Source organism: Nerophis lumbriciformis, linkage group LG27, assembly GCF_033978685.3.
Source record: "Nerophis lumbriciformis linkage group LG27, RoL_Nlum_v2.1, whole genome shotgun sequence".
NCBI classification, from domain to species: Eukaryota; Metazoa; Chordata; class Actinopteri; order Syngnathiformes; family Syngnathidae; genus Nerophis; species Nerophis lumbriciformis.
The window spans coordinates 12,647,638-12,667,500 of NC_084574.2; the positions used below are offsets into that span (position 1 = coordinate 12,647,638).

Below are 19,863 nucleotides of genomic sequence, written 5' to 3' on the forward strand. Positions count from 1 at the left end.
GACTATAGGGGTGTGGGAAAAAATCAATTTGAATTCGATTCGCCATTCTCACGTTGTGCGATTCAGAATCGATTCTCATTTTTTTAAAAATCTTTTTTTTTTTTATTATTATTAATTTTTTTTTTTTTTTTTTTTAAATAAAAAATAAAAATAAAAAATTAAATTAATCAATCCAACAAAACAATACACAGCAATACCATAACAATGGAGGTAATGGCTCCCATTTTTTTAATGCTTATTTTGAAAATGTAATTTTGTTTATAGATGATAAGCAATCTGTTGTTGTGTTCCCTAATTTTTAATGTACATAAATGAAGGTGTCCTGGACATAATCTGGACTGGACCTGGTTTTAAGAACCATTTAAACAATCTAATATCATTGACAACCTGGTCTGGTGAAGATGAGGTCCTTTTAAAAAAAATAAAATACAAAATAAAATAAGATAAATAAATAAAAATTATTTTCTTGAATAAAAAAGAAAGTAAAACAATATAAAAATAGTTACATAAAAATAGTAATGAATAAAAATGGGTAAAATTAGCTGTTAAATGTTAGTACTATTAGTGTATTGTTCTATATTGTAGGAACCAGAATATTAATAACAGAAAAAAACCACCCTTTTTGTGTGAATGAGTGTAAATGGGGAGGGAGGTTTTTTTTGGGTTGGTGCACTAATTGTAAGTGGATTTTGTGTTTTTTATGTTGATTTAATTTTTAAAAATAAAATAAAAAAATAAGACCAAGCGGACCACGGCCAGAAGGTCAACCATCATCCATGGCTTGCTTTGCTGCAAGGGCCTTCTTCCTATGTTGAGCCAAGTGATTAAGTTGCATGGCTGCTGTGGTAGGCCAGCGCCACCCAGTCTGTCTTGGATTCCCCATTAAGGCCCGGGTTTGGATGTAATCGCGGATAGTCTGAGCCGGAGGGGTGGAGCGGGCAGAGAGGATGTGTTAATGGACAATCCTGTGTGTAGTCACCGATGTCCATTTACTGTACACCATTCATTTTGTGCACATTACACCTTCCCACTAGTCACTCTTTAAATAGGACCTCGCAAATCATTCAGACATTTCACACCTGCCTTAATGTTAATTCATTTTAGCAATCAGCGCCATGAAAGTGATTCACTGGCATGATTAATAAGGAATTGCTGGTTAAAAATAACCTGATGTAACGGTCTTTTTACGACTTGGACATTTTTCTACCTGTTTTTTTTTATTTTTTTTATTAGGGATTATCCAAACTCTCATAAAGGAAATGTACGCTGATGTTGCCCATCGTCGCTCGCACCTTCGAGTACGCGGCGAAGTCAATAGTCCATCAGGATCAGCTGTGTGGAGGAGGACATGGCTAAATGCAGCTGCCATGGCCCTCCTCCCCTCTTCTTTCTACCTCCTTCCCTATCTTGTCTTTCTCAGACACATGCTGCTAATTGGACAGAGCCCACATGAGGTGCGCTTTTTGAAAGAAATAACTACAATGTCATGACACGCACCTCCTAGGTAGCAAAGGATGCCCTCAAATGAAAAAATGCAAACAGAGCGTAGCGCTGTGCGATTGGCCATCGATCAGTATCGGCAGAAATTCACTAAAAAGTGCCGTATTTTCCGGACTATAAGGCACACTTAAAATCCTTTTTTTCCCTTGAAAACGTGACGGTGCGCCTTATAACCCGGTGCGCTCACTGTACGAAATAATTCTGATTAAAGCTATTTTATTTGGTACATGGTGAAATGTTAAGTGTGACCAGTAGATGGCAGTCAAACATAAGAGATATGTGTAGACTGCAATAGGGATGTCCCGATCCAGGTTTTTGCACTTCCGATCCGATACCGATATTGTTTTTTGCACTTCCGATCCGATACCGATACTGACCGATACTGGCCTATCCGAGCATGTATTAAAGTTGAAAGTTATTTAGCCTACTTAGTTGTCAGAATCATGTTGAAAAGGGTTTTAGTACTCTTGATAACAACTAGCCAGCTGAATTAGGGGAGTTTGAATAATACACAATGGTTGGTAACAAGAAACTGACCTGTTTATTCAAGGATAAACACAAAATAGACAAAATTATACATGACAAACAGAAATGGCATCATTGAACTAGGACTGGGCGATATGGCCTTTTTTAAATATTGCGATATTTTAAGGCCATATTGCGATACACGATATATATCTCGATATTTTGCCTTAGCCTTGAATGAACACTTGATGCATATAATCACAGCAGTATGATGATTCTATGTGTCTACATTAAAACATTCGTCTTCATACTGCATTAATATATGCTACTTTTAAACTTTCATGCAGAGAAGGAAATCACAACTAAAAAAATCACTATTTTTTTCATACGGTGTTGATGTGGAAATGTTTGCCTTGGCATTTTGATGGTGTGGACGTGTGGCACCGAACGGAGATAAGCGTCTCGACAGACGTTACAATATTTGAACAATGATGACGAAAACTGTTTTCTCTGTCGTGTCCGTGTGTCGAAAATTGTTATGCGCTTATTTTTTTATTTGATTTTGTGCGTGGCATAGATTTGCCGTGCGCAGAGGACGCTTGAGCAGGCGCGCACCTTAGCGGCAGCGCTAGCATCACAGCTAACGTTAGCCATGCTGCTACCTCTCTGCTGGGAGAGGACGTATACGTATGTGAAGTATGACGTGACAGTATGTGACGTGTGTAAGAAGGTGCGCTTGCTGTCTGTGAGAGGGAGACACAGGAAAGAGTGAGAAGAGCCTGTCGTGTAATGCCAGCAGCTAAAAGCAACTGCGTGAGAATCCACAGACCTGTGGATGTGTTGAAGGTGTGCTGGAAAATGCGGAACGGAAATTAGGGAGCAGCAGAAAAGTGGAATGTATTATTTAAATCGGTGCGTTGGAAAACACGGACCGGAGTTTTTTTTAAACTGGATCTGGATCGGCATTTTCCCATGCCTTGCCGATACGCATTTTTTTGCAAATATCGGATCGGGACATCCCTAGACTGCAATATGTTGCTAGGCCTGGGCAATTATTTTGACTCGGGGGCCAAATTTACAGAAAAAGATGTGTCTGCAGGCCGGTGTATCTATTTTTAGGAACATTAATATAAAACCTCACACTAAAGCAGTGGTTCTTAAAGGGGAACATTATCACCAGACCTATGTAAGCGTCAATATATACCTTGATGTTGCAGAAAAAATACCATATATTTTTTTAACCGATTTCCGAACTCTAAATGGGTGAATTTTGGCGAATTAAACGCCTTTCTAATATTCGCTCTCGGAGCGATGACGTCACAACGGGAAGCAATCCGCCATTTTCTCAAACACATTACAAACACCGAGTCAAATCAGCTCTGTTATTTTCCGTTTTTTCGACTGTTTTCCGTACCTTGGAGACATCATGCCTCGTCGGTGTGTTGTCGGAGGGTGTAACAACACGAACAGGGACGGATTCAAGTTGCACCAGTGGCCCAAAGATGCGAAAGTGGCAAGAAATAGGACGTTTGTTCCGCACACTTTACCGATGAAAGCTATGCTACGACAGAGATGGCAAGAATGTGTGGATATCCTGCGACACTCAAAGCAGATGCATTTCCAACTGGACTGGACAGATCAGCTTTCAGGAAAAGAGAGCGGATGAGGGTATGTCTACAGAATATATTAATTGATGAAAATTGGGCTGTCTGCACTCTCAAAGTGCATGTTGTTGCCAAATGTATTTCATATGCTGTAAACCTAGTTCATAGTTGTTAGTTTCCTTTAATGCCAAACAAACACATACCAATCGTTGGTTAGAAGGCGATCGCCAAATTCGTCCTCGCTTTCTCCCGTGTCGCTGGCTGTCGTGTCGTTTTCGTCGGTTTCGCTTGCATACGGTTCAAACCGATATGGCTCAATAGCTTCAGTTTCTTCTTCAATTTCGTTTTCGCTACCTGCCTCCACACTACAACCATCCGTTTCAATACATTCGTAATCTGTTGAATCGCTTAAGCCGCTGAAATCCGAGTCTGAATCCGAGCTAATGTCGCTATACCTTGCTGTTCTATGCGCCATGTTTGTTTGTATTGGCCTACACTATGTGACGTCACAGGAAAATGGACGGGTGTATATAACGATGGTTAAAATCAGGCACTGTGAAGCTTTTTTTAGAGATATTGCGTGATGGGTAAAATTTTGAAAAAAACTTCGAAAAATAAAATAAGCCACTGGGAACTGATTTTTAATCGTTTTAACCCTTCTGAAATTGTGATATGTTCCCCTTTAACCTTGTTGGAGGTACCGAACCCCACCAATTTCATATGCGCAACCCTTCTTTCGTGAAAAATAAAATGTTTTTTTTTTTCCAAATTCAAGACAAAGTTATATGTTTTTGGTAACACTTTAGTATGGGGAACATATTCTAAGTAACAAAGACTTAATTTAGAGTTATTTGGTTAGGGTTAGGGCCAGGGTTAGAGGGTTAGTGTTATAATAAGGCCATGTCGAATAAGGCATTAATAAGTACTTAATAATTACTAGTTAAGAGCCAATATGTTACTAATTTGCATGTTAATAAGCAACTAATTAGTGGTGAATATGTTCCCCATACTAAAGTGTTACCATGTTTTTTTACTGGTGCATAAAATGAACCGTGCATGAACATCACCTTGTTCAAAGAACAAAACCAACACAGTGCATAAACTCACAACAAATGACACACCTGCAAATCAGTCTGACTTCTGCTGTTGCCGTATCCGTAATACGCAGATAGGGAGAACTTTTTATTTCCACGATGAGTCGGGTGTGTTTTGACCTCCGCCGAACCCCTGAGCCCAACTCACCGAACCCCTAGGGTTCGATCGAACCCAGGTTAAGAACCACTGAACTAAAGTCTGGTTGAAAGCTAAAAAGTTATGACAGACCGCCTGAAAAAACGGAATGGAATTTTACGTTTTTTAACTGAATGAGACTCCCAGAATGTACATGTAAATAAAGAATGTGGGATTTACAATATTAACTATGACGGATAAAACACTGAATATTGACAACATATGAAGGTCACACTCCCTCTCGATTGACATATTTATACAATCAAACGAAATGCAACGAACACAGCGAACTATGAACGCAAAGGGTAAAAAAAACACCTACAATCTGATATATCTGATATGTCATTAAGCTTTAGAACTTTTTTGTAAAAATCTCCATCCACATCTGTCCTTGACACCCGCATTTCTGGCTGGCCGCTCTGGAAACACTCTGTGGAAACGCTCCCCACCCACACTGCTTGGTGCCTCGTCTGAGCTGCTGTGACTCAGATTACCATAGTAACTAATTAGATTACCATAGTAACTAGTATGTCATGCAAAAGCACAGATTCCAACCATTGAAATACTTTGTATAGTTCAAGACTTACGGTCATTTGAAAACATCACTGCACATCATAATGGCAGCTACACTTTCCATCTTAAAGATCTAAAAACATTATTTTGGGAATGTCCAGCAGGCCTTAATTTGCCCAAGTCTGGCATAAAGCCACACTTTTTAGCATTTTGTATTGTACCACATTTTGTGTTATCTGTCTATCCTGACCTAACTTCTTGTTTGATTTTTCAAATTGTGTTTGTTTTTTTTAATACATAATTAATGTGATCAAGCGGCTAATGCCTTACCGGTAGTAATGCCTTTTTAAGTAAACCGGTAGTAATGCCTTTTTAAACACTGAATGGGGATATAAATGCCAATGTGACCCATTGGATATTTATGTGTATCTATAAAGCAAGCTACACTGATTTTTTTTCTTTTACACCATAACCATAAAAACACACATTAAAAATGTAGTCCAAAGGCCATTAAGTCGTATTCCCGAAGTTTCTTTTCAGCCCTTTGTATTCTGCCATATTTTATGTTATCTCATTATGTTGGCCTCATTTCTTCTTTGGTTTTTCAAATTGTGTATATATATATATATATTTTTTTTTTAATACATAATTGATCAGATCAAGCTGCTAATACTATCCATTGGATATTTGTGTGTACCTTTTATAGCAAGTTACACTAATGTGTTTAGCATCATAACCATAAAAAACACACATTAGATATCAGCAGTGATGGTTTAGTTACTGAAAACCAGTAACTAGTTACAGTTACTAGTTACTTTATTTCAAAAGTAACTCAGTTACTTGCACCAAAAAGTAATGCGTTACTGTGAAAAATAACTATTTAGTTACTTATATATATTTTTTTAAGGCCCCCTTTAATGCCCTTTTAGCCTTCATTTCAGTACTGTTATTGCACTGGAGAATAATACAATCTGTTGATCAACTTGACATGCATTTGCATCATTGAGCTCTGCTAAGAAATGTGGTCTACATACAACACATACAACATATGTTTCAAAGGGCCAATTTGTTTCAGGCCAGAACAAATTGACAAAACTATTTTAAATAGCTGCAACATAACATACATAGGTAACAAACAGCATAACAACAACATAGCTGTAAACCAAGAAAGGCACACACTACATACACAAAGCCTAACCAGGCGTTTTTTTCTCTCAAGTAATTCTGAAATAAAATCATGTCTGAAGCCCTGAATACTGTGAACTTAGTCTATACCAGGGGTTGGCAACCCGCGTCTCCGGAGCCGCATGCGGCTCTTTGATCACTCTGATGCGGCTCAGCAGCTTACTTGCTGAACCCCCCAATTTTCCCGTGAAACTTCCGGATTTCAGTGCCTCTCGCAGAAAACTCCCGGGATTAATATTCACCGATTTTCACCCTTAAGGCTATAATAAGGACGTGCCATGATGGTACAACATTTGGCGCCCTCTACAATCTGTAATAACAGAGTGCCAGCCCAACACTTGTTAAACAATATACATATTTTGCTTGCACACGTACGTGACAGCAAGGCATACTTGGTCAACAGCCACACAGGTTACACTGACGGTGGTCATATAAAACAACTTTAACACTCTTACTAGTAATGCCCCACACTTTGAACCAAAACCAAACAAGAATGACAAACACATTTCGGGAGAACATCTGCACCTTAACACAACATAAACACAACAGAACAAACACCCAGAATCCCATGCAGCCCTGACTCTTCCGGGCTACATTATACACCCCTGCTACCACCAAACCCCGCCCCCACCCCAACCCCTGCTCCCTCACACAGCTCCCATTGTTTTCTATAATTTGTGAAACTGGTCAAAATGGCTCTTTGACTGGTAAAGGTTGCTGACCCCTGGTCTATACATTTAGAGTGATGTGATAATCAAACACTCTAGAAGTCTAGAATGAAATAAAGTGTGTGTGTACCTTCAGTGCTGCAATGGCTCTATCAATGTTGTCCTGGCTAGCAGTGCCTCGTTAAAATCCAGCCGCTGTTGCTTAGGAGGTGAAGTGTGTCTCTCTTTACGAGACACACTTCTTCGCATGTTGCTTTTGTAGCTGTTTCAGCTGATTGGAATTGCTAGGATAGGATCTTTGATCCAAGACACAACTTACATTTGACTAAAATGTTCTTTTCTTTGTGGTCGACAAAAGAAAAGTAGTGAGAATATCTCCATTCGACTTCTGGCTCCGCCATGATGTAAACACAGACACGCCCCCTCCCACATACACACGTACACGGCGCGCGCCTCTTTTCCCGTCCCCTCTTCTGCAGCTCTCCGATAAAAACACACTCAGATCTTCTAAGTTTCTAGCCCAGGGGTCGACAACCTTTACCAGTCAAAGAGCCATTTTGACCAGTTTCACAAATTATAGAAAACAATGGGAGCCGCAAACATTTTTTGAAATTTTAAATGAAATAACACTGCATACAAAGTTGGTTTTTTTTGCTTTGTGCTATGTATAAACCAAGGGTCTCAGACACGCTGCCCACACCTTTATATGGAATTTGAAAGCTGGTGCGGCACGCGGGTTTTAAATGAATGGCACTTATCAGGGTCATGGTACAGTATTTAACCCCCACTACAACCAGCGTGCCTGATCAGCCACACGTTGTATGGGGCTTCCGCTTGCACACGTACGTGACAGCAAGGCATACTTGGTCAACAACCACACAGGTTATACTGACGGTTGCGGTATAAAAAAACAAACTTTAACACTCTTACTAATAATGCGTCACACTGTGAACCCACACCAAACAAGAATGACAAACACATTTCGGGAGAACATCTGCACCGTAACACAACATAAACACAACAGGACAAATACCCAGAATCCCATGCAGCCCTAACTCTTCCGGGATACATTATACACCCCCGCTACCAAACCCCGAGTTTGGTGGTAGCAGGGGTGTATAATGTAGCCCGGAAGAGTCAGGGCTGCATGGGTTTCTGGGTGTTTGTTCTGTTGTGTTTATGTTGTGTTAAGGTGCAGATGTTCTCCCGAAATGTGTTTGTCATTCTTGTTTGGTTTTGGTTCAAAGTGTGGCGCATTATTAGTAAGAGTGTTAAAGTTGTTTTATATGGTCACCGTCAGTGTAACCTGTGTGGCTGTTGAGCAAGTATTCTTGCTGTCACGTACGTGTGCAAGCAGAAGATGTATATTGTATAACAAGTGTTAGGCTGGCACGCTGTTAATACAGATTGTAGAGGGCGCCAAATGCTGTACCATCATGGCACGCCCTTATTATAGCTGTGCTGTAAGGGTGAAAATCGGTGAATATTAATCCCGGGAGTTTTCTGCGAGAGGCACTAAAATCCGGCAGTCTCACAGGGAAAATTGGGGGGTTCAGCAAGTACGCTGCTGAGCCGCATCAGAGTGATCAAAGAGCCGCATGCGGCTCCGGAGCCGCGGGTTGCCGACCCCTGTTCTAGCCGATACTACATAAAAAATAACGTAAAAAAATAACGCAGTAACGCATCATGTACTAACAGTAACTGAGTTACTGAATATAAAAAATAACGCGTTAGATTACTATTTACCGCCGAAAGTAACGGCATTACAGTTAGTCCCAACACTGGATATCAGACACATTGAAAGGCAAGATGTGCAGAGTCTGAAAGAGTCAAATGAGTTGCAAGTATCATGATGGCAAATGGCAGCATTGATCACTGCATCGCCTCGCTATGTCAGCTGCTGCCAACTCAGAACGAGATTAATAACGCACCATTCCTTTTTTTTTTTTTACCAATGATTTATTTCTTCTGGGTCAAGTTCTCCTCATCTATTTCACATCAGACGTTGTTATTCCCAACATTCGGGAGCAAACAAGAACATATTTCTTAGCGCAGTGGCACTGAGATTTTTTTTTCCTCTCTGAGAATGAATGCATGCAAAGTGGAAATGAGACAAACGAGTTAAGATTGAATTATCACTGCAGCTCCACTCAAATGTATTTCAACTACTATACTAAAAATAATTCAAGCTGTAAGCAGCGTTGAACGGGTCCTTGCAACCCCGTGCAACTTGAGTCTGCGGGCACAAATGACGCATGCAGTCACGCCCTTCCCAATAACCTGACCCACCATCAAAAATCCCAGGTAGGTCGGAACATGTGGAAGAAAGTTACGACCGTTATAATATTCCACCACAAGGGGGTAACATTGATGTCGATATCAATGTCCAGCCATGATCAGACCCCGACCTAAAAGCCTCATATCGGGTTCCAATGAGATCTGATCATCTAAAGCAGTGTTTTTCAACCACTGAGATACAGTCTGGTGTGCCGTGGGAGATTATCTAATTTCACCTGTTTGGGTTAAAAATATTTTTTGCAAACCAGTAATCGTAGTCTGCAAATGATGTGTTGTTGTTGAGTGGTCGGTGCTGTCTAGAGCTCGGCAGAGTAACCGTGTAATACTCTTCCATATCAGTAGGTGGCAGCCGGTAGCTACCGTAATTGCTTTGTAGATGTCGGAAACAGCGGGAGGCAGTGTGCAGGTAAAAAGGTGTCTAATGCTTAAAGCAAAAATAAACAAAAGGTGAGTGCCCTTAAGAAAAAGCATTGAAGCTTAGGTAGGGCTACGCTGAACGAAACTACAAAGTAAACAAAAACAGAATGCTGGACGACAGCAAAGACTTACTGTGGAGCAAAGACGACGTCTACAGTGTACATCTGAACATGACTTGACAATCAACAATGTCCCCATAAAGAAGGATACAAACAACTGAAATATTCTTGATTGCTAAAACAAAGTAGATGTGGGAAATATCGCTCAAAGGAAGACATGAAACTGCTACAGGAAAATACCAAAAAAAGAGAAAATGCCACCAAAATAGGAGCGAAAGACAAGAACTAAAACACTACACGCAGGAAAACAGCAAAAAACTCAAAATAAGTCGGGGGGTGATGTGACAGGTGGTGACAGTACACCTACTTTGAGACAAGAGCTATAGTGATGCATGGTTGGTTATGCTTTAAAGTCATATCCAACAATTGCGATGACTTTTTACTGTCAACTGAGTTTAGTTTTTTAATGATTTCTGCTAGTGGTGTGCCTCCGGATTTTTTCAATGAAAAAATGCGCCTTGGCTCAAAAAAGGTTGAAAAACAATGATCTAAAGCACAAGTGTCAAACTCGAGGCCCGGGGGCCAGATTCGGCCCTCCACATCGTTTTATACGGACCGCAAAATGGTAATAATATACTTTAATAAATAATATATTAAATAAATATTTGTTCTTATTATTTTGACACTCAAAATATAAATTAACTGCATGCTTATCTTTATATATATATATTTTTGAAATTTAATAATATCTAATAACGCAACAAAATGTTATTTTTTTAAATAAAAATAAATATACTTGAATATCTGCTTGACTTATGATTTCAAAGCAAGTTATCAAATTGTGCACTGTAAAAATGACAATTAGAGATGTCCGATAATATCGGAATGTAATGTAATATCGGAAATTATCGGTATCGTTTTTTTATTATCGGTATCGTTTTTTGTTGTTGTTTTTTTTGTTTGTTTTTTAATTAAATCAACATAAAAAACACAAGATACACTTACAATTAGTGCACCAACCCAAAAAACCTCCCTCCCCCATTCACACTCATTCACACAAAAGGGTTGTTTCTTTCTGTTATTAATATTCTGGTTCCTACATTATATATCAATATATATCAATACAGTCTGCAAGGGATACAGTCCGTAAGCACACATGATTGTGCGTGCTGCTGGTCCACTAATAGTACTAACCTTTAACAGTTAATTTTACTCATTTTCATTAATTACTAGTTTCTATGTAACTGTTTTTGTATTGTTTTACTTTCTTTTTATTCAAGAAAATGTTTTTATTTTATTTATCTTATTTTATTAATTTTTTTAAAAAGTACCTTATCTTCACCATACCTGGTTGTCCAAATTAGGCATAATAATGTGTTAATTCCACGACTGCATATATCGGTTGATATCGGTATCGGTTGATATCAGTATCGGTAATTAAAGAGTTGGACAATATCGGAATATCGGATATCGGCAAAAAGCCATTATCGGACATCCCTAATGACAATAGACTGTTCTGGCAACTGAGCTGCCATTTTTACCAAAAAAAAACTTTGGTACTGTTTGTGTTTACAATAATACACCTCCACGAAGGAGAAGGGGGCAGAGCAGAAAAGAGACGGCAGATCAACTGGCCTAAAAGTGGGGTCTATTTAAAGGCTAGAGTATACAAATGAGTTTTAAGATGAGACTTAAATGCTTCTACTGAGGTAGCATCTCTAACTGTTACCGGGAGGGCATTCCATAGTACTGGAGCCCCAATAGAAAACGCTCTATAGCCCGCAGACTTTTTTTGGGCTCGACCTATTGGCCGACTTATTGTTTGTTTTCAATTATGGGTTCTTGTGGTTTTTACGTGAGTCCTGTTTTGATTTTTGTGATGATACTGGAATCTGGTGGCAGGAGCTAATTGGTATAATCGCATTAAAGCATTTTAAGTTCCTCCAGTGCTATAATCACCATAAATATATTTTATTTCAAATACGCTAACCACCTTGCTGTCGCCACGCCGAGTCCGAGCAGCAAAGTCATCTAATGAACTGATATTTCCTCATCCAATAACATTCCTTTGGTAGCTCATCAGCGATGATTTATTTAACTACCACTCTTATCAGTTTACGACAACTTAATGAAAAATAAACAGCTCCAAATAAATGTGTCCCAGTAATTCTGCTTCATCTTGCCCCGGCTGTCTGTAAATAAATATTGTTCTGCATACTAAATGTTCCCAGCCTCCAAAATTATTATGGACGCTTGCCCAGCGGATGGGAATGGAGGCAAGTCTTCCAGTCAAAGCTCTCTATTCAGTAGATACGATCAAGTAAAATGAATGAAATAAGTTTATTTCGGTCATATAATCAACCATCACCCATTTTGTCTGACCGGTTTAACAGTACAGATTATACATATTTAACAATCATACACGTTTACACACTAAAATATAATAAAAAGAATGAGCGAAAAAGGAATAGGCTGAAGCCAAAGCTTATATTTGCCTATCCCAGGGGTCGGCAACCCGCGGCTCTAGAGCCGCATGCGGCTCTTTAGCGCCGCCCTAGTGGCTCTCTGGAGCTTTTTCAGAAATGTATGAAAAATGGAAAAAGATGAGGAGAAAAAAATCTATTTTTTGTTTTAATATAATTTCTGTAGGAGGACAAACATGACACAAACCTCCCTAATTGTTATAAAGCACACTGTTTATATTAAACATGCTTCACTGGTTTGAGTATTTGGCGAGCGCCGTTTTGTCCTACTAATTTTGGCGGTCCTTGAACTCACCGTAGTTTGTTTACATGTATAACTTTCTCGGACTTTCTAGGACGTGTTTTATGCCACTTCTTTTTCTGTCTCATTTTGTCCACCAAACTTTTAAGGTTGTGCATGAAAGGTGAGTTTTGTTGATGTTATTGACTTGTGTGGAGTGCTAATCAGACATATTTGGTCACTGCATGACTGCAAGCTAATCGATGCTAACATGCTATTTAGGCTAGCTATATGTACATATTGCATCATTATGCCTCATTTGTAGCTATATTTGAGGTCATTTAGTTTCCTTTAAGTCTTCTTAATTCAATTTATATCTCATGACACACTATCTGTATGTAATATGGCTTTTAATTTTTTGCGGCTCCAGACAGATTTGTATTTTTTTTAATTTTTGGTCCAATATGGCTCTTTCAACATTTTGGGTTGCCGACCCCTGGCCTATCCTATACCTCCACTGAAAATCAGATTGCCTGGAACATCAACGTTAAAAAAAAAAAAAATCAATGGAATGAAAGTAATTGTTACTATATTTGATCATTTTCTATTATTTCACCTTTCAAGGTTTTCTTAAACCATAACAAAGAAATACATGCCTTCAGCTCATCACTGAGCTTGTTCCACCATTTAACTCCTAAAACTGAAATACATTTGTATTTTATATTCCTTCTTACTTTACCTATTTCAAAAATCAATATCCCCGTAAATTTTAGTTTTCTCCTCTTAATTGAAATAACTGGAAGGCTGTGGTTCTTTATTCGAAACATAATTTCCATTGTTTTTAAAAACACAATATCTGAAAATTTTAACACATTAGTAATGGATTGGTATGTTCATAGTAGCACGTTTTGTGTATTTTTCTAATGATCCTTTTTTGAAGTTTAATTATTGGGTCTATGTTTGTTCTATAAACATTTCCCCAAACTTCAACACAATATGTTAAATATGGAAAAATAAAAGAAAAATATAACATATGCAGACATTTCTTATTCAGCTTTTGCTTTATAAAGAATAGCAATGGAAAACAGAAAAATGGCATCAATAAAGTTGTCGTTTTCGTTATATTATTGAATTTAGTACAATTTGGTACAATATATACAACATTGAATACTTAAAGGGGAACATTATCACCAGACCTATGTAAGCGTCAATATATACCTTGATGTTGCAGAAAAAAGACCATATATTTTTTTAACCGATTTCCGAACTCTAAATGGGTGAATTTTGGCGAATTAAACGCCTTTCTAATATTCGCTCTCGGAGCGATGACGTCACAACGTGGCGTCACATCGGGAAGCATTCCGCCATTTTCTCAAACACCGAGTCAAATCAGCTCTGTTATTTTCCGTTTTTTCGACTGTTTTCCGTACCTTGGAGACATCATGCCTCGTCGGTGTGTTGTCGGAGGGTGTAACAACACGAACAGGGACGGATTCAAGTTGCACCAGTGGCCCAAAGATGCGAAAGTGGCAAGAAATCGGACGTTTGTTCCGCACACTTTACCGACGAAAGCTATGCTACGACAGAGATGGCAAGAATGTGTGGATATCCTGCGACACTCAAAGCAGATGCATTTCCAACGATAAAGTCAAAGAAATCTGCCGCCAGACCCCCATTGAATCTGCCGGAGTGTGTGAGCAATTCAGGGACAAAGGACCTCGGTAGCACGGCAAGCAATGGCGGCAGTTTGTTCCCGCAGACGAGCGAGCTATCGACCCTAGCTTCCCTGGCCTGCTGACATCAACTCCAAAACTGGACAGATCAGCTTTCAGGAAAAGAGCGCGGATGAGGGTATGTCTACAGAATATATTAATTGATGAAAATTGGGCTGTCTGCACTCTCAAAGTGCATGTTGTTGCCAAATGTATTTCATATGCTGTAAACCTAGTTCATAGTTGTTAGTTTCCTTTAATGCCAAACAAACACATACCAATCGTTGGTTAGAAGGCGATCGCCGAATTCGTCCTCGCTTTCTCCCGTGTCGCTGGCTGTCGTGTCGTTTTCGTCTGTTTCGCTTGCATACGGTTCAAACCGATATGGCTCAATAGCTTCAGTTTCTTCTTCAATTTCGTTTTCGCTACCTGCCTCCACACTACAACCATCCGTTTCAATACATGCGTAATCTGTTGAATCGCTTAAGCCGCTGAAATCCGGGTCTGAATCCGAGCTAATGTCGCTATAGCTTGCTGTTCTTTCCGCCATGTTTGTTTGTGTTGGCTTCACTATGTGACGTCACAGGAAAATGGACGGGTGGTTAAAATCAGGCACTTTGAAGCTTTTTTTAGGGATATTGCGTGATGGGTAAAATTTTGAAAAAAACTTAAAAAATATAATAAGCCTCTGGGAACTGATTTTTAATGGTTTTAACCATTCTGAAATTGTGATAATGTTCCCCTTTAATTTTTAAATAATTACTTGTTTTTTTATCTTGTGGTTAAAATGAACATTTCTGGTACTACCTGAATTCTAAATACATACAGCAGCAATGTTGTATAAAAAAGAGTTAGCACAGTTTAAGTTCTGGCCTAATTTGTGCAAATGGTGATTTATCAACACTGCAAAACTTGTCGACCTAATTGTCATGTATTGCTCGGTTAATTGAGGCCGACTGACACCTCACCGTGAATTCACAATATTGATTGTTTTGAGAATTTTCCAAATTTAATGAGATGCTGAATTTTGAGTTTGAAACTAAATTGCTTCTTGAAAATGATGAATCGAGTAATCTGAATAAATAAAAATTGTGATTTGGATTTAAATCGATTTTTTTGGAGCACCGGTGATTACTGATATACACTATTTTAAAAAGCCCTGATTATTGTAAGAACATTAAAAATCCTACTGCTGGGGTGTCCAAACTTTTTGACTTGGGGGCCCCGTTGGGCTAAAAAAAGCCAACTGCATGTTAAGTAACAACAACAACAACAACAACAACAAATAATTTCCCATAATGCATTGTACTTGTTCAGGGTGTACTTTGCTTTCTGCCGAATTGTAGCTGAGATAGGCTCCAGCACCCCCCTGTGACCCCAAAAGGGACAAGCGGTAGAAAATGGATGAATGGATGGATTATGCATTGTAGTGAATTTTAATGGGTGTGATTTTGAAATATGTGTTGTGTTTGAACATGTTTCATTATATCCACAAACTTCATTGAGCAGGTTGTGTTATGTGTGACCATGTGTGTTGACTTTCTGTGGAAAAGGTGGTTTGGATTGGGTCACATAAGTAAATTTTGTGCTGTGTACACTTCAGCGTAAAATGCGTGGCCATTGAGCAGATTTATTCACATTGTCCGCAAAACTGTGGCAGCTTTACAGCAATTAGACTGTTAGCTATTTAAAATGTAGTCACCAGATTCCTTATTAAACTTGTGCCGTTTGGCCCCTCTGCTGTTTTGTCTTCTTCAGCAATTAAAATGAGTTTTTGGTATAAGTAACATAAATATTCTCAGTTTGATTTTTGTGGGCTTTTTTTCTGTTTCTCTTCTAGGACCCCAGAACGAAGCATAAATTTAAGATCCACACATACGGGAGCCCCACCTTCTGTGACCACTGTGGCTCTTTGCTGTACGGCCTCATGCACCAGGGCATGAAGTGTGACTGTGAGTACTTCCTGTGGAACATCGTAAACAATGCTGAGTTTTCATTGACCCCGTCAGAGAGGTACCGTATTTTTCAGAGTATAAGTCGCACCGGAGTATAAGTCGCGCCTGCCGAAAATGCGTAATAAAGAAGGAAAAAAACATATATATAAGTCGCACTGGAGTATAAGTCGCATTTTTTGGGGAAATGTATTTGATGAAACCCAACACCAAGAATATACATTTGAAAGGCAATTTAAAATACATAAAGAATAGTGAACAACAGGCTGAATAAGTGTACGTTATATGAGGCATAAATAACCAACTGAGACCGTGCCTGGTATGTTAACGTAACATATTATGGTAAGAGTCATTCAAATAACTATAACATATAGAACATGCTATACGTTTACCAAACAATCTGTCTCTCCTGATCGCTAAATCCCATGAAATCTTATACGTCTAGTCTCTTACGTGAATGAGCTAAATAATATTATTTGATATTTTACGGTAATGTGTTAATCATTTCACACATAAGTCGCTCCTGAGTATAAGTCGCACCCCCGGCCAAACTATGAAAAAAACTGCGACTTATAGATCTAGGTTTTATGCTTAGATTGGTCGGATCTAGTCTTAGACTTAGATTGGTCGGATCTAGTCTTAGACTGAGATTGGTCGGATCTATTCTTAGACTGAAATTGTTCAGATCTAGGTCTCAGACTTAGATTGGTTAGATTTAGGTCTTAGACTGAGATTGGTCAGATCTAGGTCTTAGACTGAGATTGGTCAGATCTAGGTCTTAGTCTTAGATTGGTCGGATCTAGTCTTGGACTTAGATTGGTCGGATCTAGTCTTAGACTTAGATTGGTCGGATCTAGGTTTTAGTCTTAGATTGGTCGGATCTAGTCTTAGACTTAGATTGGTCGGATCTAGTCTTAGACTTAGATTGGTCGGATCTAGTCTTAGACTGAGATTGGTCGGATCTATTCTTAGACTGAGATTAGTCGGATCTATTCTTAGACTAAGATTGGTCAGATCTAGGTCTTAGACTGAGATTGGTCAGATCTAGGTCTTAGTCTTAGATTGGTCGGATCTAGTCTTAGACTTAGATTGATCGGATCTAGTCTTAGACTGAGATTGGTCGGATCTATTCTTAGACTGAGATTAGTCGGATCTATTCTTAGACTAAGATTGGTCAGATCTAGGTCTTAGACTGAGATTGGTCAGATCTAGATCTTAGACTGAGATTGGTTAGATCTAGGTCTTAGTCTTAGATTGGTCGGATCTAGTCTTAGACTTAGATTGGTCGGATCTAGGTTTTAGTCTTAGATTGGTCGGATCTAGTCTTAGACTTAGATTGGTCGGATCTAGTCTTAGACTTAGATTGGTCGGATCTAGTCTTAGACTGAGATTGGTCGGATCTATTCTTAGACTGAGATTAGTCGGATCTATTCTTAGACTAAGATTGGTCAGATCTAGGTCTTAGACTGAGATTGGTCAGATCTAGGTTTTAGACTGAGATTGGTCAGATCTAGGTCTTAGACTGAGATTGGTCAGATCTAGATCTTAGACTGAGATTGGTCAGATCTAGGTCTTAGTCTTAGATTGGTCGGATCTAGTCTTAGACTTAGATTGGTCGGATCTAGGTTTTAGTCTTAGATTGGTCGGATCTAGTCTTAGACTTAGATTGGTCGGATCTAGTCTTAGACTTAGATTGGTCGGATCTAGTCTTAGACTGAGATTGGTCGGATCTATTCTTAGACTGAGATTAGTCGGATCTATTCTTAGACTAAGATTGGTCAGATCTAGGTCTTAGACTGAGATTGGTCAGATCTAGGTTTTAGACTGAGATTGGTCAGATCTAGGTCTTAGTCTTAGATTGGTCGGATCTAGTCTTAGACTTAGATTGATCGGATCTAGTCTTAGACTTAGATTGGTCGGATCTAGTCTTAGACTGAGATTGGTCGGATCTAGTCTTAGACTGAGATTGGTCGGATCTAGTCTTAGACTGAGATTGGTCGGATCTATTCTTAGGCTGAGATTGGTCAGATCTATTCTTAGACTTTGATTGGTCAGATCTAGTCTAGCGGTTGGTGGCCAAACCCCAATCTAAGTCTGTGAGCATGAACTGATGAAGCCAACTAGGATGAGAGGCAAAACGTCTTCTAAAACAAACAAATAAAAATAGTGGGTTTTCAAATAATGTGTCTTTCCATTCTAGTTATAAAAAAATAACTTGATTGTGTATAAGTAACTTTTGAGCACATTCAACCCTACTGTGATAATAATAACTTTGATCATTTAAGTCCGTGATATGATATTTTCATATGGTTACATCCCGAGTGTCACTGTTCCACATAGCTCACACCAAAGCTGTGGTTTTTATGTTGACGATTGAGTGTATCAAAATATGTCACCTTCACTTCACAGCTGCTGATAGCTGAGAGCAGTCTCAGTTAGCCTGAGGTGCCGCTCCAAATGTCTGTTGCTTCGTCCAGCTGTTGTATTTTGATATCACTCGCTTCCAAGGCTCACCGTTGTGGAGATGTGTTATTGATGAGGCAGGTGCTGAAGACGAAGTCCATCAAAAAGTTGTTTTGCTAAAAGTTGGTCAACTTGAGCTTGCCGCGGTAAAGATAAAGTAGCGCCAAGATTAGCCAATTGTGTTGTTGTTTAGCAGGGTTCAACCTCAAAGGGGAGGAAATGTGTTTTCTGCAAAAAATAACAAAACAACACATTTCCAATATCCGGGGATCCACTCCATGCTTTTATCAAGTCGATTTCTGGCGAGTAATTCCCTCTTCTTTCTCTCCCTGCAGCTTGCGACATGAACGTCCACAACACGTGCGTCATGAACGTGCCCAGCCTGTGTGGGATGGACTACACCGAGAGGAGGGGGCGCTTGTACCTCAAGTGTGAGGTCAGCGAGGAGAAGATGAAGGTCACAGGTGGGTCCCGCCATTTGCTAAAAAGGTGCTGCTGTACACACTCGGCTGAGCGAGCTCATGCATTGAGTTACTCTCAATCCCCTGATGCCATTAACCTGAATTAAAGTTCTATGGCCGCCCCTTATTATGCAGTCAATCCCCCAGCTAACCCCCTGGCGGGCAGTGGGAATATTAGCTATCAACATGGCATGAAGGCAATTCCCTTTAAGAGCACAGATCAATACACCTCTTGGGTCTTAGTCTGCTATAAGAAACATGCCTGGAAAGGATATCCCAAAGTGGATAGTCCGCCGTGTGGGTTTTATTCTGTTGCCATCTTTTCACACTTGTAACACTCTGCTAAAGTGTAACTCAGATGAATCTGGACCACTGTAAGAAGGACGAAATGCAGACCTGAATCCCTTCCCTTTTATCACATATGAATTACAAACCCCGTTTCCATATGAGTTGGGAAATTGTGTTAGATGTAAATAAAACGGAATACAATGCTTTGCAAATTCTTTTCAACCCATACTCAATTGAATGCACCACAAAGACAAGATATTTGATGTTCAAACTCATAAACTTTATTTTATTTTTGAAAATAATAATTAACTTAGAATTTCATAGCTGCAACACGTGCCAAAGTAG

The 19,863-nt window shown here is 39.2% G+C and overlaps 1 protein-coding gene across 1 annotated transcript in view; it reads left to right on the forward strand.

Moving 5' to 3' along the window:
- Positions 1-19,863, forward strand: part of prkcaa (protein kinase C, alpha, a) — a 407,487-nt gene that overhangs the window by 220,069 nt on the left and 167,555 nt on the right. The window contains exons 4-5 of the mRNA XM_061922863.2: positions 16,195-16,306; positions 19,105-19,233. Of these exons, the coding sequence (XP_061778847.1) occupies positions 16,195-16,306; positions 19,105-19,233 (241 nt within the window). The remainder of the gene's footprint in view (positions 1-16,194; positions 16,307-19,104; positions 19,234-19,863) is intronic.